General features: G+C 33.4%; 1 protein-coding gene across 1 annotated transcript in view; it reads right to left on the reverse strand.

Moving 5' to 3' along the window:
- Positions 1 to 3,074: 3,074 nt before the first annotated feature.
- Aspm (assembly factor for spindle microtubules) overlaps positions 3,075 to 21,531 on the reverse strand; it is a 54,717-nt gene continuing 36,260 nt past the window's right edge. Inside the window, exons 18-29 of the mRNA XM_015483791.2 lie at positions 17,078 to 20,617; positions 16,315 to 16,713; positions 14,317 to 14,483; positions 13,059 to 13,155; positions 11,773 to 11,982; positions 10,502 to 10,651; positions 9,360 to 9,551; positions 8,986 to 9,178; positions 8,252 to 8,406; positions 6,534 to 6,710; positions 5,382 to 5,551; positions 3,075 to 3,245 (exon numbers count right to left, since the gene is read on the reverse strand). Coding sequence (XP_015339277.1) covers positions 3,140 to 3,245; positions 5,382 to 5,551; positions 6,534 to 6,710; positions 8,252 to 8,406; positions 8,986 to 9,178; positions 9,360 to 9,551; positions 10,502 to 10,651; positions 11,773 to 11,982; positions 13,059 to 13,155; positions 14,317 to 14,483; positions 16,315 to 16,713; positions 17,078 to 20,617 — 5,556 coding nt within the window. The 3' untranslated portion in view covers positions 3,075 to 3,139. The remainder of the gene's footprint in view (positions 3,246 to 5,381; positions 5,552 to 6,533; positions 6,711 to 8,251; positions 8,407 to 8,985; positions 9,179 to 9,359; positions 9,552 to 10,501; positions 10,652 to 11,772; positions 11,983 to 13,058; positions 13,156 to 14,316; positions 14,484 to 16,314; positions 16,714 to 17,077; positions 20,618 to 21,531) is intronic.

The raw sequence follows: 21,531 nt of genomic DNA on the forward strand, positions 1-21,531 counted from the left end.
AAGGAGTCTTACCGAAAATTGAAATGGACATAAAAGAGATGGATAAAATGGGAAGCTGGCCAAGTTAATTAAATGAAGTGTTCACACCTGAGTATGAGATAGAATGAGGAGACTCCACTGGAAGGGCATGTAGGACTGGTAAGTGAAAACGAGGAATGCAACGCAATTACAGGGTGGTGATGCAACTACACTGCTTTTTTTTTTTTTTTTTTAAGTATACTCTATTTATTTTTATGTGGTGCTGAGGATTGAACCCAGTGTCTCACATGTGCTAGGCAAGTGCTCTACAACTGAGCTACAACCCCAGCCCCAACTACACTGCTTTTTATATTTTTTCACCTTACAACAATTTATTTTTAATTTGTTCTAATTAGTTACACATGACAGTAGAATGCATTTTGACACAGCATTCATAAATGGCATATAACTCCTTTCTTTTGGTTGTATATGATGTAATTATACAGATTGTATAATCATATATGGACATAGGGTAATAATGTCTGACTCATTCTACTATCCTTCCTATCCCCTCCTCTCACTGCCTTCTGCCCAAGCCAAAGTTACTCCATTCTTCCCTACTACACCCACCACATTATGGATCAGTATCCACTTATCAGAGAAAACATTCGGCCTTTGCTTTTTTGGGTTTGGCTTACTTTGCTTAGCATGATATTCTCCAGCTCCATCCATTTACCTGAAAATGCCATAATTTCATTCTTCTTTAAGGCTGAGTAATGTTCCATTGTGTATATACACCATATTTTCTTTATCCACTCATCTTTTGATATATAAAGAACTCAAAGAAACAAACAACCCAATCAATAAATGGGCAAAGGAACAGAACAGGCACTTCACAGAAGAAATACAATCGATCAACAAATATATGAAAAAATGTTCAGCATCTCTAGCAATTGGAGAAATGCAAATCAAAACTACTCTAAGATTTCATCTCATTCTAGTCAAATGGCAATAATAAGTGTGTTATTAAAGATGTGGGGGAAAAGGTACACTCATACATTGCTGGTGGGACTGAAAATTGGTGTAACCACTTTGGAAAGTAGCGTGGAGATTCCTCAGAAAACTTGGAATGGAACTACCATTTGACCCAGCTGTCGCACTCCTTCGTTTATACCCAAAGAACTGAAAATCAACATAATTCAGTGATATAGCCCCAACAATGTTTATAGCAGTTCAATTCACAATACCTAAAGTATGGAACCAACAATTTTTTTTTTTTTAAATCTCACCCTATCTAGCTGTTCTAAGATGGGAATTGTACTTCTGTGTAATGCACAAGACACAATATCCTTATCATTAAATTTGACAGTGTATAAACCATAAAGGAAATTGCAGAGTAGGCTGCAACTTCACCCCACGTAGTAAAACAGGGTTGTGCAGGAACAGCTCTATAATTCCTTACTTGTTAAATCTAACACCTCTCCCTGGGAATGGGCAAAGGGGAAGTCCTGGTAGGACTAATGTTACTGCTTACTGCTCCCTGGCTCAGTAATACTGTTAAATGTCCTTCAAAAGATTTTTGGTTTTGTGTAATATTCAACAAGGAAAACAAAAACTATTTAAACATCAGGAAGTCATTTTCTTGCATGCATAATATTTATTGTGCAATTACTAGTTGGTTATATTTATAAGAAATTAGCACCATTAATGTTTATATGCTGGCCAATTAAATCCTAGAAGTATATATAATTTACCAAAGTAAATAGATTATATATAGTAAAGCTCTGTTGAATGAAGGAAAACAAAACAATGAGAAAGTCAATAAAAATTACAATGTTTGAAAAACACTTAGTACTGACACTTCATTGAGGGAAAAAAAGAGTGGGAAACAAAAATCTCCATCATATTTGAATATACTTTTGAACACATCAATATGTTTAGATCTATCTTAACCAAATTATAAGTTGTGTTAGCTTTGGATCACTGTGACCAAAATATCCAACAAGAACAACTTAGAAGAGGAAAGGTTTATTTGGCTCTCATGGTTTCAGAGGTCTTAGTCTAAGAACAGCCAATTCCATTGCTCTGGGCCCAAGGTGAGGACAAAGATCATGGCAGAATGGTGTGGTAGAGAAGCACTGCTCCATTCATGGCATCCAGAAAGCAGAGAGAGAGAAGGGGTTTCAGGGAAGATGAACCCTTCCAGGGCATATCCCCAGTGACTCACTTCCTTCAGGCCTGCCTCAACTGCCTACAGTTACCACCGAGTGAGTCCATTCAAACTAGGATGCACTGATTAGCTCTCATAGTCTAATCATTTCACCTCTGAACATTACAGCATCAACACAAGAGCTTTTGGAGGACACCTGAGATGCAAACTATAACATAGGCAGACAATTTTAGGCTAGTTAGGATTTACTTACTATTTCAAACAGCTAAAATTTTTATAGTGTCCATGCATGGAAAACTTTGGGGTCCTATCAGACTTCTGGGCCCTGGAGCCACATAGATACAGATGTCAATAACCTAAAGTTTACAAAACAAGTAACTTTCAAACTTAATAACTTTCCAATTTGTAGTATGTAAATGAACAACAAGTTTCTTTTAAAGCAATACTATTCTCTTCCCACTAAAAATCAGTTCAAAGTTAAGGGGTTTTAGTATATATACTGACTGGTTATATTCTTATAATTTCCCTAGAGAAGCTCATTTACCTCTCTGGATGCTTTAGCCAGTGAAGGATACAAATTAGTACATTATCCATACACACACATGTGTGGGAATATTTTATGCTCTTCTCATTTTCTAAGTGAATAGACAGAATCTTTGACTTTCAACATGTGTTTTAGCAAAATGCTTTTGCTTATCAATAAAACAGGTAATAATTGATTCCTTTCCTTTTAGGAATATGACTACATTCAAACTAATATAACACTTTAATAAACATGAGTAACAGTATTATAATCATCTTATGACATATTTATTTGTTATATGCATACAGCTATATTAAATAAAAAACAATGAAGAATTTAATAAACAGCTTAGTTATTTGTAATATACATATTTATTTTTAATACAAAGTCAGATTTTAGAAGTTGTACATAGAAAGCAAAAAGCAATTTACATATTCATGATTAGCTTTAATATTTCTTTATACTGTACACACTGAAAATGTTTATATTTACTGATAAGGAATGCCAAGTGTATCCATCACCATTTGAATAGCTTGCAGAGAATTGGTGATCTCTTCTATACTATCTCTTCTTAAAACCCAATCCGGTTTAAGTCTGTTTTAAAAAATAAAAATAAAAATATGGCATTAAAACAGTACATTTCTTAAAAGAGTTAATTTCTTAAAAGAGTTAATTTTTATCTTTATGTGTTAACTAATGTGTTAACTAATTCATGACACATCATTTCTCTTACAACCTTTTCAAAGAGGTGGAAGAACTTCATATTATTGCCAATTATCAGTTCTAGAATATTTCCTTATGATACTGGCTTCTTTGAAGCTTATACTACTTATTTTGCTACCATCTTTTGCTCATTGACCATCTCCTAATTACGAACCTGCTCTTGGACTTCCCCCAACTCCTGCTACCATTCTCATTAATATCAACATCCATATGGCTAAAAAACCAACAGCATTCTCAGTTTTTGCAACCCTTTCCTTCCATTCTTTCTTAACCAATCCTTTCTCACATAGTTTACATTCTAGACTTTATCACCACTTCTGATTTATCCATGTTATCTGCTTTAATACAGTCACTGAACCAATTCCTCCACCCTGCTGAGATCTCTAGTTCACTTGACCTCAACACATACCTATTGTTCATTAGAATGTTATTCTCACTTTCCTCCCTAACTAGTTTAGTTATCTCAATATTATTCCATTCTGTTTCTTTCTCCTATCAAACTTGTCTAGAAAATTCTATTTGGGTTCCAAATTAAATAGAAATATCTTCTTTCTCCATTCCTATACAGATATTGCTAAAGAAACTATACATTTTTATTTTATGTCAAATGGGCATTTGAATTGCCTAGTATGCTCCTGCTCTCCCAGATGACTATTTTATTTCTTTCCTCTTTTCAAATATCCCTTCCATACCCTCTAAGCTACTTCTGAGTTGTTGAGTTTAAAATATCACACCACATTGAGAAAACGGTATCAATCAGGGGAGAGCTCATGTATCTTCTCACACAAATCCCTACTATATACACTTCCATCTTCTTATTCTTTCTTGTTAAAAATCTAAATGCCTCACCATTGGTTAGTGGTCAAAATGCGGTATGTGTCCATACGATGGAAAGGAATGATAGAAAGGAGTGAAATTTCAATCCATGATCACATTCATTCATCTTTTGGCCTTAAGTGCTATCTACATCCTCAAACCAACAGTACTCCAATTTTTATCTAAAAATTTGTTCTTCTGTTCAACCATAGGCATGATTTTCCAATGGCTTATTTATATTTTCCTCTTATTTATGCTGTAGGTTTCTCAAGCTTATTCAAAACAAAAGCCATGCCATGATGCAACACTCCTGCCCACTCTGTGCTATCCTCTCCTCAACTCACCCTCCAGGACTTAAAAATCACATGATGCTTTCTCGGCCATTCTTTTTATCTTAGTAGTTGTCACTATCTTTATTATTTTACTCATTAATCTGTTTGCTCATTGTCATTCTTCCTGAACCACATAGCTTTACGCTGCACAACCAAATTTAAGCACTTTGTAGTTCAAGATGCAGCTCTATATGATTTCTACTCCCTGATCATGGGGAGTAACCACATAAACAAACACCTTAAAAAAAAAAAAAAAAAGTAACATAAACTAGGTAAACCACAATTATCTTTATGGGTCTATAACAGGCTAAATGGTGACCCTGAAAGATATATCTGTCTAGTCACAGAATCTGTGATGTTACATTATTTAGAAAAAAAGAAAACAGGTTTTTGGTTTTTTTTTCTTTTTTTGCAGATATACTTAAGTAAAAGATCTTGATATAAAATCATCCTGGATTGGGCTGGGGTTGTGGCTCAGCGGTAGAGCGCTCGCTTAGCACGTACGAGGCCCTGGGTTCGATCCTCAGCACCACATAAAAATAGAGATTAACATGGAAAATAAAACTGATATAACAAGGTTCTTAGCATTAGGTCTGAACTATTTAACATAAGGTATTTGTTGAATAGCTACTAAATACCCAAAGCTACATCAGTATTATTTCATTATTTAGTGAAATCGATTCCTTTAGATTTACTGAATAGTCTATTCTTTTTCTTTTTTTTTTGGAATAATCTATTCTTATTCATATGTTGTTTCTCTATGGTTAAGAACAATATCTTGCTTATGATAGTGTTAACAAATATTTATTTAAATGAATGAATGGTGACATGAAATTACAGAATACAATTAACTGCTTACCTTGAAACTATTCTGGTCCTTATTGGTGTTTCTGGAATAAAGGGAATGCCTATGGAAGAATTCTTCTTTTGATTATTAAGTATTCTTTCAGCATTTATTTTATGTTTACGAGCTGTAAGTTTGTAGATGCTATAAATGCGGTCAACAACTTTGGGACTACTTCGTACATCCTAAAAAAGAAAGTGTACATTTACTAAAACCTAATAAGAATTCAATCTCTCCTAGAATAACAAAATCAATCATTTGAATACTATGCAGTAGGCTTTCGAGCTTTTAACAATCAAGAGCACGGCTCTCTAAGTATAGTAGGCAAATTATTTTAAATTGTGAAATAATATGTAAGACAATTATAAAGAGGAGAAATATTCAAAAATTGTACATTTAACTCGATACTGAATGCAAAAAGGAACTATACTCAATATAACCTGTCATATCTAGTTACTAAGTCCTATGAATTTTACCTCTTCCAACTTTCTAGAATCATCCACTTACCTCTCATTGATACAACCCTATGTGAAGCACAATCTCTTGTCTAGCCACTACATATCTACATTTGCCTCCTTTAATGGTCTCCCCATATCTATACATGCTTTCCCAAATTTATTCTTCAGTCAGTAGCCAGGGTGATGCCAAAGCTTAAATAGGAAAATATTATTCTCTTGCTTAAAATGCTTCAGTGGTTTCTACAGTTATCAGGATAAAGGCAGGGCTCTGGTTACTCTTATGTTAATTGTTATACCTGGAGAGAATAACTCAGATGTCTCGGCACAGAAAAGCTTGAGACATATTTATGGTTATGATAGGTGGATAGAGAATTATACGTATCTTATTTCCTACCCTGCTAAGGTAATTTGTTATACTCTCTAGTAAGTAGGAAATTCTTATTTACATGACTGAAATAAATTCTATTTTCAGAATTCAGTTTCTTTAATATCAAAATGAAACAATGAATATACAAACACACACACACACACACACACTGATACTAGGCAAAAACAAAACAAAACAACAACAACAACAAAAAAAACACCCAAGTTTGATCACATGCAAAATCCTATTTTAGTGTAACGGTTACTAAAGGAAAAACATAAAATCTATACATAAAAGAACATAGAAAATAAGCTCAAAGAAAAGTAACTGATCAATACTTACAGAGGCTCTGTTTGTTGTCTTCAACAAAACAGCCAACAAACAACAAGTTTTTGTGAAAATGCTTCCACCCTTGTCTGCAACTTTGTCACCAGGCTTTTCTCGGTACATCTGCAAAAGCTCCAACAATGTGTGTATACAGTTTTCTACATCATAAACTGCTGAAGTAGTTTTCTCATACTTGAAGAGAACAGAATGAAATTAAAAGTTTTAATAAGCATACACCTTTAAAACTGCCCAACCGTAAAGACAGCTTAGAGCCAAATCTTTGAAGTATCTGCCACAGGTACAAAGGACTTCATGAGATAATTTTTTGTTACTCCTATCATATTTGAATCTTATATGCATATTAATCTTTTACTTTCCTAACCACTTCAAAAGTTCCACATAAAACAAATTAAAGCTAAAATCTCTAAAAAAGAATATCTTGAAGTAAATAAAAGCAAGCTTCTAAAGAGAAGACCATTTTAGCAAGACTCTCTCATGAAAGAGAACTTATCTGTTACAGTTAGTCATAGGGTAAGATAATGAGTAAGGCAAGATCTAACTACACTATTTTACATCCTTCTTGAGAGGAAGATGTACTTTAGAATAAAACAAATTTGATACTAATAAATCTAGGATTAGTTTTTCATGCTTTATTTAATGATACTATTACATTCATACTGAAATTTGCATGGTTTCAAAAAAATAATCATTCTAACATAAAAATAAGAAACCATTAATAGCTAACACTTGCATGGTATGTTTATGTATCAAGAACTTTTAAGTATATTAACTCATTTAATCTTCACAGTAACATTTTGAGATGAGTATTATTTTTTTCTATACCCATTTTACTGTTGAAGAAAGTAAAGCAAAGAGAGGCCAAATAATCTATAACAGCTTGCAGAACTGGGATTCAAATTCAGTAGTTTGGGTCTATGTTCTTAACCACTATTCCTCAATATATTGGGTACACTACAGTCGTGGTTTCGAGGGTGGGCAAGGAAGGTAAATGTCTCATCTTAATACCACTGCTTGTATGCAACTTCTGTAAGCATTATCATTCCTTTTCTATAAAATGAGAAATATATGAGTTACTTTACAGGATTATTATAAGGATTAAATTAAATAATGTACAAAAATACTGGCAAGTTCTCAATAATACTATTATTCATATTATAAAAGTAATAGAAATAAAACAACAAAATAGCATTCATATCTATAGTTATATTCATAAATGAAATATTTTTCCCCATCAAGACTCTTCATATACATGAATTTTAATTTAGAGGCCTAATTTCAAACTTTGTTTTTTTTTTCCTTTTTTGGTGCCATGGATTGAGACCAAGGGTAGTGCTTAACCACTGAGCCAAATCCCCAGCTTTTTTTTTTTTAATATATATTTTGAGACAGTGTCTCACTAGGTTGCTTATAGTCTAAGCTGCTGAGGCTGGCTTAGAACCTGCAATCCTTCTGACTCCTTCCTGAGCTATTGGGATTAGGCATGCAGCACCATTCCCAGCCTAATTTCTAATTTAGAGCATTTCTACTCTACTTCGTAGAGACTCGTCCAGTCCACACTGGATGTGTGTATATGTGGACGTATGTATTTAATCCTGCAGAGTAATACCTTTATTTTACAATTTATATAAATTCTATCAATTCTATCTATCTATTAATCTGCAGAGTTACATTTCTTGAATAATGAATATTTCATTATTAAAATGGAAAACTACCTTAGCTACATTAAGCAAAACTTGTACAGCATATCTGATGACCTCCATACAAGGAACACTACGATTACAACTTCGGATTAAAACAAATATTTTAGAAATTGCTCCACTCTGAGCCATGTTCTCACAACAACGTGGAGATAATCTGGTAACAACCTCTGAAAGAGAAAAAGACACATGTTAATTTCCAGTAACAACAATGCATTCCAATTTTATATATAACTATAATGTACTAAGTAGAAAAATAAATAAACAGAAAGAAGACCAATTGAATACAGAAAGAGGACAGGGGAGGGACTGGGAGAAGAAGAAGTACAAAGGATTGAAATGGAGCAAACTGGCCGGGTGTGGTGGCACATGCCCGTAATCTCAGAGGCTTTAGAGGTGGAAGCAGGATGATTCCCAAGTTCAAAGCCAGCCTCAGTAACTTAGCCAAGCCCTATGCAACTTAGCAAGATCCTGTCTCTAAGTGAAAAAATAAAAATAAAAAACAGACTGGGGATGTGGCTCAGTGGTTGCACACCCCTGGGTTCAATCCCTGGTACCCCTCTGCACCCCCCCCAAAAGAAATGGAGCATACAAAGTTATATGCATTTATGTAAAAATGAACCCCACTACAATGCTCCAAGAAAAAATGAAGTCTTAGTTAATACTGTGTAATCACAATGTTCTTTAAATATTCAAAGATAAAAAATGCATTCCTAATCTTATGCAAGATATTGTTATAACAAACTAACCGAGGTGTTTTAGGGCCTCAAGAATGGCAGAAAGGTGCTTATACGTTAAAAGATAATGAAGTGCAAGTGTGGTTCTTTTGTAGAGTTTATCTTCTTCTCTAATCTCCCTATTAACCATCTGAAGACTTAACCGTATAGCTTTAATTTTTGTACAATCATGTTTCTTCCTCCAAGAGTAGCCTCTCCATAATGCCTTAAAGAGATAAAAGAATAATTTTAAGATTACAGCCCGTATTGTTTTGAATTTATATATACATTTATTTCTACAAAATAAATATTTTCAGTAAATTTATATGATATGAACAGATACATTTCAACTAAAACCTCAATTTTGTTTTTATTCCTGTATCAAAAACCATAGAGTTTTCACTTACCTGAAGTTTAGTGATTCTACTATTAAATTTTTCCTGTCTTTTGCGAAGGAGAAAGTGACGTACTGCTTTCTGTATTACTGATGCAGCCCTATTTTTCTGGTTCATACATTCTTGAACTTCATGCTCAATTTTTATGATGCTATAATATTTCTCAATAAATCTCTTTCGTTCTAATTTTGCTCGAAACCATCTCTGTTTAAAATATGAAGATTTTTTCACTTTTAATACACACATTTTTAAAAGTAGACAAAAACATACATACATTTATATACATATTTTATATATGTTAGCATTCTTCATAGCCATGTGAAGTTTACATGCTCCTTGAATTCTAAAAGCAGAAAATATGAAGATGCTATGAAGTGAAGGGGGAAGCCAAACTGGCTGTCAATGCTAAACTCTAAAGGAGAAAGAAATAGAAGGTCAAACCTCCAGTATCATTTCCCCCTTCTACTTCGTAGAGACTCGTCCAGTCCACACTGGATGTGTGTATATGTGGACGTATGTATTTAATCCTGCAAAGTAATACCTTTATTTTACAATTTATAAAAATTCTATCAAACTATATAACATTCTGAAAATTATTTTTTCACTAAATATTTTATTGGTACATGCATGTTAATTACACAAATTAGAACTTTATCCAGAATATAGAATTCCTATAAATCATAATAAAAAAGAACATCAAGTAGAAAAAGGGACAAAGTGCATAAAAAGAAAGATTAGAAAGAGCACATGATACACAGATAAGAACTTGAATAATAAATGTAAAAATTTCAGAATTGCTGGCAATCAAGTAAATGAAAAACAAAATGAGATACCATTTCCAATTCACTGGAATGGCAAAAATCAGGGTGTCTTCTGATGCCACTGTTGTGAAGGATTTAGAGGAACAGGTACCCTCCAACTTTACTAGTGGGAGTATAATAAATGAGTAAAATTACATCAGAGAGTAATTCACAGCTTTATTGCTGTTCCTTAAAGAAGATTTCCAAACTTCCAGTCATCCTAATAGCTATATGCTGAAAGTGTTACATATTATATGATCTTACCATAAGGAATCTGAGAATTGTTCAATATATGTCAAAAATTTCTAAGAGGAAAGTTACATCTCATAGTTTTTCTGTAAAAGACAAACTGACCTGAATATAAATGGCTGAATTAACCCGTTTGTTAGCATTCTTCATAGACATGTGAACTTTATATGCTCTTTGAATTCTAAGAGCAGACAGGTGATAATATGCAGCTGCTGTGAAGTGAAGGAGCCGAGCTTTGGCTCTCTGTTCTAAAATCTAAAGGAGAAAAAGAATATTAATAATCAAGTGTCTGACTTTTTTGATACACCAATATTTTAACTGAAGAAATTTTTTGAAGTACTATAACAAATGAGTTGATTGCTCAGTTGTATAGCGTGTAGAATATTAAAATATTTTATTTTTTATTGGTTCTTTTTAGTTATATATAATATTAGGATTCATTTTGACATAATTTAAAAACAGAATATAATTTGCTATAATTCAGATCCCAGTACATCTTTCCTTCCCCCACTTCCTGCCCTGTTCCCTTCCCTCTATTAAAGTGTCTGATTCTTAAGATAGTTTTTTCTCTTATGTAACTATCATGATCCAATGTGATTATAATCCTGTATTTCAAAATATTTAGAATAATTTAACTCATGATTCAGAGTATGTAAGCAAAATTATAGCATTTAATGTAACTAAACTACCCAATAACAGCAATTTAAGACCTTCAGTGTATGAATAATGAAAGATATCAATGCTAAAAACCACAAAAGGCTACTGTATTCCAGCAGAATAGTTAGAGATGGTGATGTTAAATCTGATAAAATTATATGAATTAATTGTTCCAGTATTAGTGTAGCACAAGTCCAGTGTAAGATTCTTATAGTATGGCTTTCAACAGTGATCTTGGGGCTTTAGATTTCTAATATATATGAGTTCAAATCAGGCTGTTATGTCTATGCCAGTGCTTTATATATTGGAAGCCAAATGTCATGAGCTCCCTTAACAGAATTCTCTTTTGCTGAAGATGTGGGTGACATCACAGGAATGGTAGTTACAATTCCTTAAGGGCAGCAAAAGGCTACCTGAGTAAAAATTAACATCTTTAACCTATGAAACCTTTCCCTCATACTTCTTTCAGTTTTTTTATTGAGTCATTATACAAGAGAAATTTTATTTTGCATCTCTGGCAATGGGAAGCAGCAGGGTCACAGAACAAAAATCTGTGACACCCAATGCCCTTCTATGTAGCTCTGCAGCAGCTGAATGAACTCAAACTAATAATTATATTAGCTCTGAAAATATTCTCCAAAGACCAAAATGTCTTACCACCACTTAACATCAAATACTTTCATTTCACGTGATTGAAACATTCTACTTAAAAAACTTACTTTTCTCCTTTCTAACCAGCCACGCACTAGTGCTTGTAGAATAACTGTAGACTTTTTTAATTCAAGATATTTTATTCTTTCACATTTCCCAGCCTCCCAGGCTCGTATATGTCTTTGTATGATCAAAACAGCAGATTTCTGCTGAAGAAAGAGCTGTCTTCTTTTATGTCCTCTAAAATGTGCTTGGATCAGACAAGCAGCACGATGTTTCTACAAGGAAAATTTTACAAGTGACATTAATAGATAGAATAATAAGATTTTCAACCTACTAGAGATTCTTGAATTTTTTCAATGTTTGAGGATGTCATATTTCATAGATATGAAAAGGTGATACAGTCTATATAGATCTATAGCCAAAATTGAAGGGACAAGCCAAGATCAATAGATATTTGGTGTTCTCTCCCTCGTACCCTCCTGATTCTTTTCATTGTGAGGAGGAAAAGGAACAAAGTTATTATAGGAAAAATACATTTACTAAAAGAGCTAACTACAATATAAAGAGCAGAGTGGTCATTATAACCAGCCATGAGGGAACTTCTGTGGTTTCAAGAACCACAAAGCATACCACCAGCATACTTTATGTTGCTCAATTACATAACATTCTGACAATCTAATTTTCACACACACAAAGGATGTGAATTTAAATAATTTTAATTCATTTAAGCTAGGTTTGTTTTATAAACCTCCAGCTATTTGGGCAAGTAAATTTACCTCTCTAAACATTTTCCTCACCTTTAAGTTGAGTAGGATAACAGTAACTATCTTATAAGGTTGTATGAAGATCAAATTTGTTCATATACAAGAGCTTATCCAATGCTTGGCATACTTTAAGTATGACTAGTAAGAGTAATAACAATCATAGTTATATTATTAACCATAGTGAATATTACATGAACACTAAAATTTAAGTCAAATTTTAATTTTTGATTTTTTAACTAAAGCCCAAAGCTATTTTAAAATGCAGATGTTAAACAATTTAAATATATAATCAATAGTGGCTTAAAGAGCATGTTACTAAGTATTTGACTTATACTAGACAAAATATGCTACGTTTATTGTGATTTCTCCAGATTGGTTATTTTCACTGAAAGCACTTCAAACTTGAGTTTGAAAATAACTTAAAACATACGATATATGCATGCACTATATATATATATATAAAATACTAGTGTCTTTCCAAGTAAAAATAACTTTTACTTGAGTATAATTGATATAAAATAAATGAATAATTAGGTCTAAAAAAATTCTTTTTGTCTTATAAATGAGTTATTTTTATTTACACCTACTTTTGCCATTAAAAAGTGCTCATGAGCCATTCTTACAGAAAGTATAGCTCTCCATTTTCTCTGAATGATAATTGTTGATGCTCTCATCTTCAAAAACCTAAAAAATAGTTATTATTGAAAAGCAATTTCAAATTTAATATATTCAACAAATATTTATTGTTCTCTTACTTCCAATACTGAGGAGAAAAAAATACAACAAAGGCAAAACAAAAGGAAGCAGGAATTCATACTTAAGTTGTAGCAATCACAATTTTATGCATACACTTAAGACACAATAAAAAGGAAGTTTTGCAATTGGCAATATCCCAGTGAGTAGGAAACAAGAAGTTCCATAATTCTGGTGTGACAAATAATTTTGAATAAGATCAAAAGAAAGTATGACCATTTGGGTCCAGACAAAAACCTCCATAAAGTGAGTCATGACAAATAATAGTAAAGAATAAAGTCTGAGTGAGTCTCTGAGCAGACAGGAGGTGGTCAAAAAGAGAGGTTGGAAGGTTACAAGTAGCATCAGATAAGAAAAGGACACTTATTTGAGAAGAAAGATGGGCTCTTTAATTTCTTCTCAGTATTATAGAAAAGGTAAAAAGATGAGTTTGTTTGATTGTCAGATTTCTTAGAAAATAAGACCGAATATCATTGAGAAAATTCACCATTTTGGTACAAGAAAATAAGATACCAGTCATTAATATTGATAGTGGCAACTGTGTCTATATATTAAGTCCTCTAACTCTGGTCTGCTCTCCTAAACTGGACAGCAATCACAAATTCTGGGATGTGAAGAAAAATTCTTATAGTGTGAAAAAAAAAAAAAAAAAAAGACCATTTAATAGCAGCCTCTAAAAATGTACATAAAACATACATTAAATGACTCGGGTAAGTGAGGAAATAGAATTTGCATGGAAAGTTGGTAATTAGGGTCTTCATCATTAAGGACAAAGAGTATGAAGAATAATACAAAGTAAAGAAAGAAAGAAAAAGAAAAAGAAATATGAAAACAACTTTAGCCAATAGCTATATCAACAACAACAAAAAGGACAAAAGCTTTAAGTGTATGTAAATATTTCTTACTAAATTATATCATCAAGGCTATGCTCTATATTTAAAAAGCAAGATATCCCAAGAGATATATTATGGTTCATTAATGGAGAAAATACCAACAAAACTAACCATATAAATTGAGCATAGCAAATACTTATGAGGACTTGCCAACCACAGATATACCGTTATGCTCTTCCACAGGGCTACAATACATTACCGTGTTCTCTCCCGTTTGGCATAGAAGCAACCTTGAATAATTTCAACAGCTTTTAATACAGCTAAATATTCATTGCGTGCTCTCCAACACCTATACCAGGCTTGAATCTTGCAGGCAGCTCTCACTTTACATAAATATTTCTTAGCTTTATATCTTCTCCATATAGCCTATCAAATGCAAAAAATATAACAGGTATGCAATGATCGTCATTTTTTGTAAATTGGAAGAATTAGTATTAAGACAGTCAATCTGAGGTTAATGCAGATAAACAAAAATCAATTGTAGAAATAAAGTCACATACTAACTCCCATTAGAGTCTGGCATATAGTGAGTCCTCTGAGGACAGTGGTGCCGATATAATGAATGCCTGCCATGTACTTTATCACACATACCCTGTTGCTGGCTGTCAGAAAAGCCTAACATAATCCTAGCCAATATTTTAAATTGTAAGATGTGCATTACATGTGGAAATCTAGATATATGTGCATCAATGCATTTGGAAGAACAGAAAGAAAATGAACACACTGACCTACTCTCCACTTCCTGGGGAGTAATCCTTACCACTCCACATACATTCTGGTTTTTGTGTGTAATCTGTAAAGGAATCCTGCTCTTACCTTTGTTCCCGGTGTCACTTAATGGTATCTTCTGCTGAGTTACCTAAGCCATAAACATGTCTTGGATCCTTGTTCATGCTCAACATGATGTCAATTCTCTTCCTAACCAAATTAATTCTCCAAACTTCATTTTCACTAACCTATATTAAACTGTTGACTTTCACCTGATCAATGGCCTCCCAAATAGTCTCCCTATTCTAGTTTTGTTCCCTTTACAGTTCACCTTTCACATTCCTGTCAGAGTAACTTTGTAAAAATAAAAACAATTCTAGCCTTCTCCTGCTTAAATGCCTTTATAAATTTTTTTCTGCATCTTACAAAGATATTCACAATTTTGCTCCTGGCCAGTCTTGTCCTATCTTACTTTGTACTCCTCTCTGAAGTTTTTCAATTTTTTGTGTTATCTCCTATAGCTGAAATAGTCCCTCCATACATTTTACTTGGCTCTTTCCAAATTCATCCTTTAGCCAAATATTTGAATATATATGTCACTCACTCTAGAAAGCTTTCTCTTACCACAAGATTAGCTTAGATTCCTTTTGTTCCCACTAACATACACTTCTTACTTAATATTATCATTTCCCTTGCTCAATTAAGTTGTTTGAGGAGAGCAACTAAGTATATCTTACGGTCTATTCCTAAAACCCAGTACAATATTTAGCACCTTATTAGTTGTGGATTTTGAGAGAGAATATTATTTCTAAGCTTAACAGCAACTATCAAGATAACAACATATCACACTTAGGTTCAAAGCCCAATTTATTGCACATAGAACAAAAATAGCTGAAGTGCTCAGATTCAATTCCTGGATCTGCCTCCTTCCAATACAACACTGAAATTTTTTGGTTAATTTTTTCTCAGTTCTCTAATATTTTAAGAGATAAAACTCTATTTTCCTCGCACATTGGAGAATTTATTAAACAAAATAACAAAATGCTTTAGAAGCCAAAAGTGCTAAACTGAATGAAGTACATCTATATAATAAGCAGCTCTAGCTAATATATTATTAGAGGAATATAATTATCCTGTTTCATCCAATTATGCTAAATAACAGTTCACTTTAATTTAAAATTTACTCTTAAAAACTGTCAAATACGGAGATCCCATCTTTTCAAAATTCTTCCAGGAGTGCTATAATTAACACCTATGAAATGCATGACGTGCAAGGTGACCAGGGTCAAAACAACTCCAGTTCTGTGCTGTCTTGCCTGAATCATCATTGGTGTCTTTTCTCACTCTCAAAATAATGTTCTACTTTGGAAGATGATAAAATGGTCACTTAAAGTACTATTATTCTTTATGGCCTGCTTAAACTCATTTAAAAAATTCTCACAAACACAGGCCAAAATATTGAAGCTTTATACTTAAAATAAGTAAATACCTGAATTTTTATGGTGCTACTTTTAATTTTATAAAACTTCTGTTTCTGTATAAATCCTTTGATTCTAGCTTGAATTATAATAACACTCCTCCTGATTTGAAAATAGACTTGTCTTTGGTGTTTTGCAGATAGACGGGCTCTGTAGTGATTTTGTAAAATGACCGCTGCTTTTCTATACAGTAAAAACTGCTTTCTGGTTTGCCATGTCCTGATATAACGCTGTAAAGTGACAGCAGCTCTTTTCTGCTGAACAAATCTTCTCCGAAACACAGCCATCAGAAGGAAGGACTGAATTTGGAGGGCAGCACATTTCTGCATTTCCAGTTTTCTTGTGACTGTATCACAAAGATCTCTTTGAATCACTACTATAGTCCCACTTTGAGAATGATACTCTCCTTCCTGTGAAAAGCAAACAGAGAAGTGTTAAACCACCTGTAAATCATAACATCCCCACTTTGAACAGCTTCATATTGGGTTTTACTTCCGTAACAGTTGAATGCAGATTGGTTAGCAAGACTGCCATCCTTTCCTCATATATATTTTAAATTTCTGTCATGCCATTAAAGGCAGCCTGAAGAGGTCAGATTTCTGAATCTGCTAAAACACTTTTTTCTTTCCTTTTTAACTCTGACATATGACCTACAAAATCTGTGTAACAAAAATCAGTTTTCTTTGTTCAATAAACAGCTTTGGCTCTGTGCATTAGGTAGAATGACCAAATTAGTGCGGCAGCCAGGTGCAAACATTGGATATTACTTCTTACCTTAAAGCCTCTGTAAGAAGACTGTACAGAAATAACTGTTTGGGTTCTTGTTGCAGTTAATGCTCTGTATCTTCTTTGAACAGAAATTACTGTTGCTCTAAAGTGGAGATAATGTCTCCTTGTGACAAAAGCTTTAAAATGCTTCTGAATAATAATGGCAGCTTCATGCTGTTTCTGAGTTTGTTTCCTTATGTTGATGTCCTGAAAACTTGCTTGAATGCTATTTGTTTCTTCTTTACACATATTGGGTTGAAGAGCTTTTTGTTTCTTTTTATTTGCTCGATATCTGTCTTGTAACACTTTTGTAGCCCACCGGAGCTTTTGGTAGAAACAATATTGCTTATACATTTTGTATGTGCTTTGTATTCTAATAGCAGCTCTGTGTTTTTCCCTTAAAAGCTGTCTTGTTTTCATTCCTTTATATGCAGCTTGAATGACCACTGCAGAATCCCATTGTCTAATAAAATTTTCTCTTTGCAATTTTGCAGCTCTGTATGTTCTATAATGTTGTTGAATTATAATTGAGACACGTTTCTTAGTCTGAAATGAAACAAATGTTCTGTGCATTCTGAAAGTCGCCTGAATGAGAACAGCAGCCCTCTGCATTTCTTGCATTTGTCTCCTTACCACCCACCCTCTGTATGATGACTGGATCTTAATAACTGCCTTTCGTAACTGAAGGAATTGTAAGTGATGCTTCTTTCCACAAAGTTTTGCACGATATGTTCTCTGAATCCAAATAACAGTTTTCCTGAGAGAAAGGAATTTTCTTCTCATCATCACAGTTCTAAATCTCCTCTGAATAAGGGTGGCAGCTAAATGCATAACTTTTAAAAGTCTCCTAGTTTTCATGCCCCTAAAAGTAGCCTGAAGGCGTACTACAGAATGCCTCAATTGGTTATACCTCTGAAATTGTTTGTTTCTTGCCTTCACTGCTCGGTATCTTTGCTGTACTATTTTTGTTGCCTTCTTTAACTTATTAAAATACATTTGCTGCCTGTATCTTCTATAGCATGACTGAATAAGTGTTGCTGCAACCTGCATCTTTCTTAGAGTTTGTCTAACTCTTGCTCCTCTAAAACTTGCCTGAAGAGTATTAACAGCCTTTAAAGTTGCCAGGTACTTTTCACGCTGAATTTTACCTTGACAATATGCTCTGTATCTTACTTGAATTGCAACAGCTGCTCTTCTCATTGCATGGTATCTTACTCTTGACTGATACATTTTAAACATGGCTTTAATTAAAGTGGCTGCAAAGTGCATGTGTTGAATATGTCTTCTTACTCTAATACCTCTATAAACAGCTTGGATTTTAATTGCTGTCTTCTTTAAATTAAGATACTCCTTTTGTTGATGGTTTGTAATTTTGATATCTCGATACCACCTCTGAATTATAATAGCTGAAGCTCTGTAGATTGCATATTTTTTTTGGGCTCTGTAAGCTCTATATTTAGATTGTATAGTGATTGCTGCTTTGCTGAATTTCTTTATTCTTTTTCTCACTTTCATACCACGGTAAGCTGACTGTAAAACTAGTACAGCCATTTTTGTTTTCAAATACAAACGATGTTGTTCTCTCCCAATTCTGTAAGCTCTACAATACATTTGAATCAAAAGAGCAGCTTTTCTCATGAGTCTCCACCTCTTTTGTTGCACATGCATTCTATAGTATGACTGTATGATGGCCGCACATTTGTGCTTCCTTTGAATTTGTCTTCTCAGGGTTCTTCCTTTCCATGCAGACTGAAGCACCAGTACTGCATGATGGAGTTCAACATACTCCACACGTTGTTTCTTTCCTATAGTCCATGCTCTTAGATGTTGCTGGATGATTAATGCTGCTGATTTTAACAATCTGAATTGTTTCTGGGCCTTGTTCATTCTAAAAGTAGACTGAATCTTGATTGCAGCTTGATGTTCCCTTCTGATCTGCTGCCGGACTTTCCAGCCTCGATAAGCAGACTGAAGAGAAATCACAGCTGCTTTTTTCTTTAAAAAATGTGTTCTTATATCATAAGCAGATTTGTGTGCCCTGTACCATCTCTGAATTTTCATTACAGACCAAAGAACAGATTGATATTTTACTCTTTTACTGTAGCCTCTAAAAGCAGTTTGAATTTTAAGAGCCCCTAGAGATTGTTGTTTCAATAGTCGGCGAACTTTATAACCTCTGTAGACTGCTTGCAAACAAGTAGCTGCTCTTTTGACTTGCAAGAAGTTCTTCCTCTGATTGACTTGTACTTTGTATGCACGATAGTAATTCTGAATGACAACAACTGCTTTATAAGTTTTCAGGTAGTGCTGCCGCATCCTTCTCATTCTGAAATAAGACTGCAGCGAAACAGCAGCTTTTCTTTGCAATCTCATCTGCTTTCTGACCAGGTATCCTCTAACAAAAGCTTGCAATTTGATACAAGATTCACGTATCTGCACATATTCTTCTCTCTTTCGTGCAGCCATTTTTTGTGTACGGTACCATTGCTGGATTAATAGTACAGCTTCTCTTAAAAGTAAATATTGTTTACGTGCTTGTTTCATCTTGACAACTGACTGCAACTTTATTGTAGCATTTTTTAGACTCACAAATTTCTTTCTGGAAATATAAGCACGATAATATGACTGAATCTTTATAATAGATGTTAGGATATGAATAAATGTTTTCCTGGCTTGCATCCCTCTATATGCAGACTGTAGAACAATGACAGCAGAACGTGTTCTCTGATAAGTTGCTAGAACTTTCCTGGCTGAAATGTAAGCTCGGAAATGAGTCTGAATTATAATGGCTGCTTTCTTCATCCTCTTATATTTCTGTAATTGCTGATGTTTTCTTATGTGTGCCTGCAATCTGATAACAATCTTCTTAACTTTTAAAAATCTAAATTTGTCCTGTCGCATTCTCCAATATGATTGCAAAACATAAGCAGCTCTAATTTGTTTATATAAATTCCAAGCCTTCATTCTCCTGAAAGCTGCCTGTAGTTGAATGGCTGCAGCTCGTTTCTGTAAGTAGTTGGTGCGCTCAATCTTTCCTTTAAGATATGCTTTGTAGTACATCTGGATAGTCAGCACAGACTCTTTCTTTCTTTTATATAACTTTTGGGCTTGAAAGCACCGAAATCTTCTCTGAATAATAACAATACAAGATCTAATATAAATATATTTCTGTAATTCTCTGTGCCTTCTATACCATGATTGTATGACAATAGCAGACTTTTCTTTAGCTTTTCTCCTGGAATGCCATTCTCTAAAAGCTCTTTGCAATATTACTGCAGCTTTTATTTGTAATTGCATTTTACGTTGCTTCCATCTTCTGAACACAGATTGGATTATAAGGCATGATGATTTTAACCTTTTATATCTTTGTTGATCTTGTTTTCTTCTTAAACTAGCACGCCAATGCCTTTGAATTGTAATTGTGGCCCAAAGATATCGTTTATAAGATGTAACAGCAATTATCATTCTTATTCTAGATTGCAGGATGACTGAATAATACTTCAATTTCAGAAATCTTTTTCTAGTGGAATATCTTCTCCAATACCCCTGGGAAAGGTAATAATGGACAAAATGTAAAATAGACATAGCTTTCTATTCTTAATGCTTTAAAAAATATTAAGTTTTCTAATACCATGCTTAAAAATGAACACATTAATTAGAAAGCAAATGTTTCATTGCTAACATCTTGTTTATAGTTTAGTCTTTACATTGATACAGCTGTAGTCAATTCAGAAATCCATTTCAATTCTAATTATATTTACACTGCATTTGTATTACAGAGTCATAAGTAGCAATTTTGTTATATTAGAAGGAAAATAAAAATATTATAATATTTTTGGTATCTATTGGTTATATATAATTTCTGAAGACTTTATTTCCAGATCTTAAATATTTCCTTTATTTTATGGTTGCTAAACTATCTTATTATGCTTGAAAATTCTGTACATAAGGCATCCTGTACTATAACATTACAGGACTGATAATATAAACATAGTGAGCTCTCTGTTTCCACGGATTTCCCATCCATGAATTCAAACAGGTGAGGGTGGAACATTTTCCAAAAGAAAAAAGAAAATAAAGATGTGACTGTATTGAACATGTACCAACTTGATTTCTTGCCATCATTCTCTAAACAATAAAGTCTAAAAACTATTTATACACTACTGGCATTGCATTAAATATTAGAAATACTATAAGAGAATTCAAAGCATACTGGAGGATGTGGATGTGCATGGTTATACACAAATACTATGCCATTTTATAAACATACAGATTTGGATATCTGCTGGGGTCCTAGAACCAATCCCTCATGGATACCAAGGGACAACTGTAGAGGAGTTTGAGAAACAAATGAGCTAGACCACTTTCAGGGTTATTGTTGTCATTAAAAATAAAATTACTTTCTTTTACCAAATATGGGGATTATAGATATATGATATATGGAAAAAAAAAAAAAAAAA

The sequence above is a fragment of the Marmota marmota genome, unplaced genomic scaffold, assembly GCF_001458135.2.
Source record: "Marmota marmota marmota unplaced genomic scaffold, marMar, whole genome shotgun sequence".
In the NCBI taxonomy this organism is placed as follows: domain Eukaryota; kingdom Metazoa; phylum Chordata; class Mammalia; order Rodentia; family Sciuridae; genus Marmota; species Marmota marmota.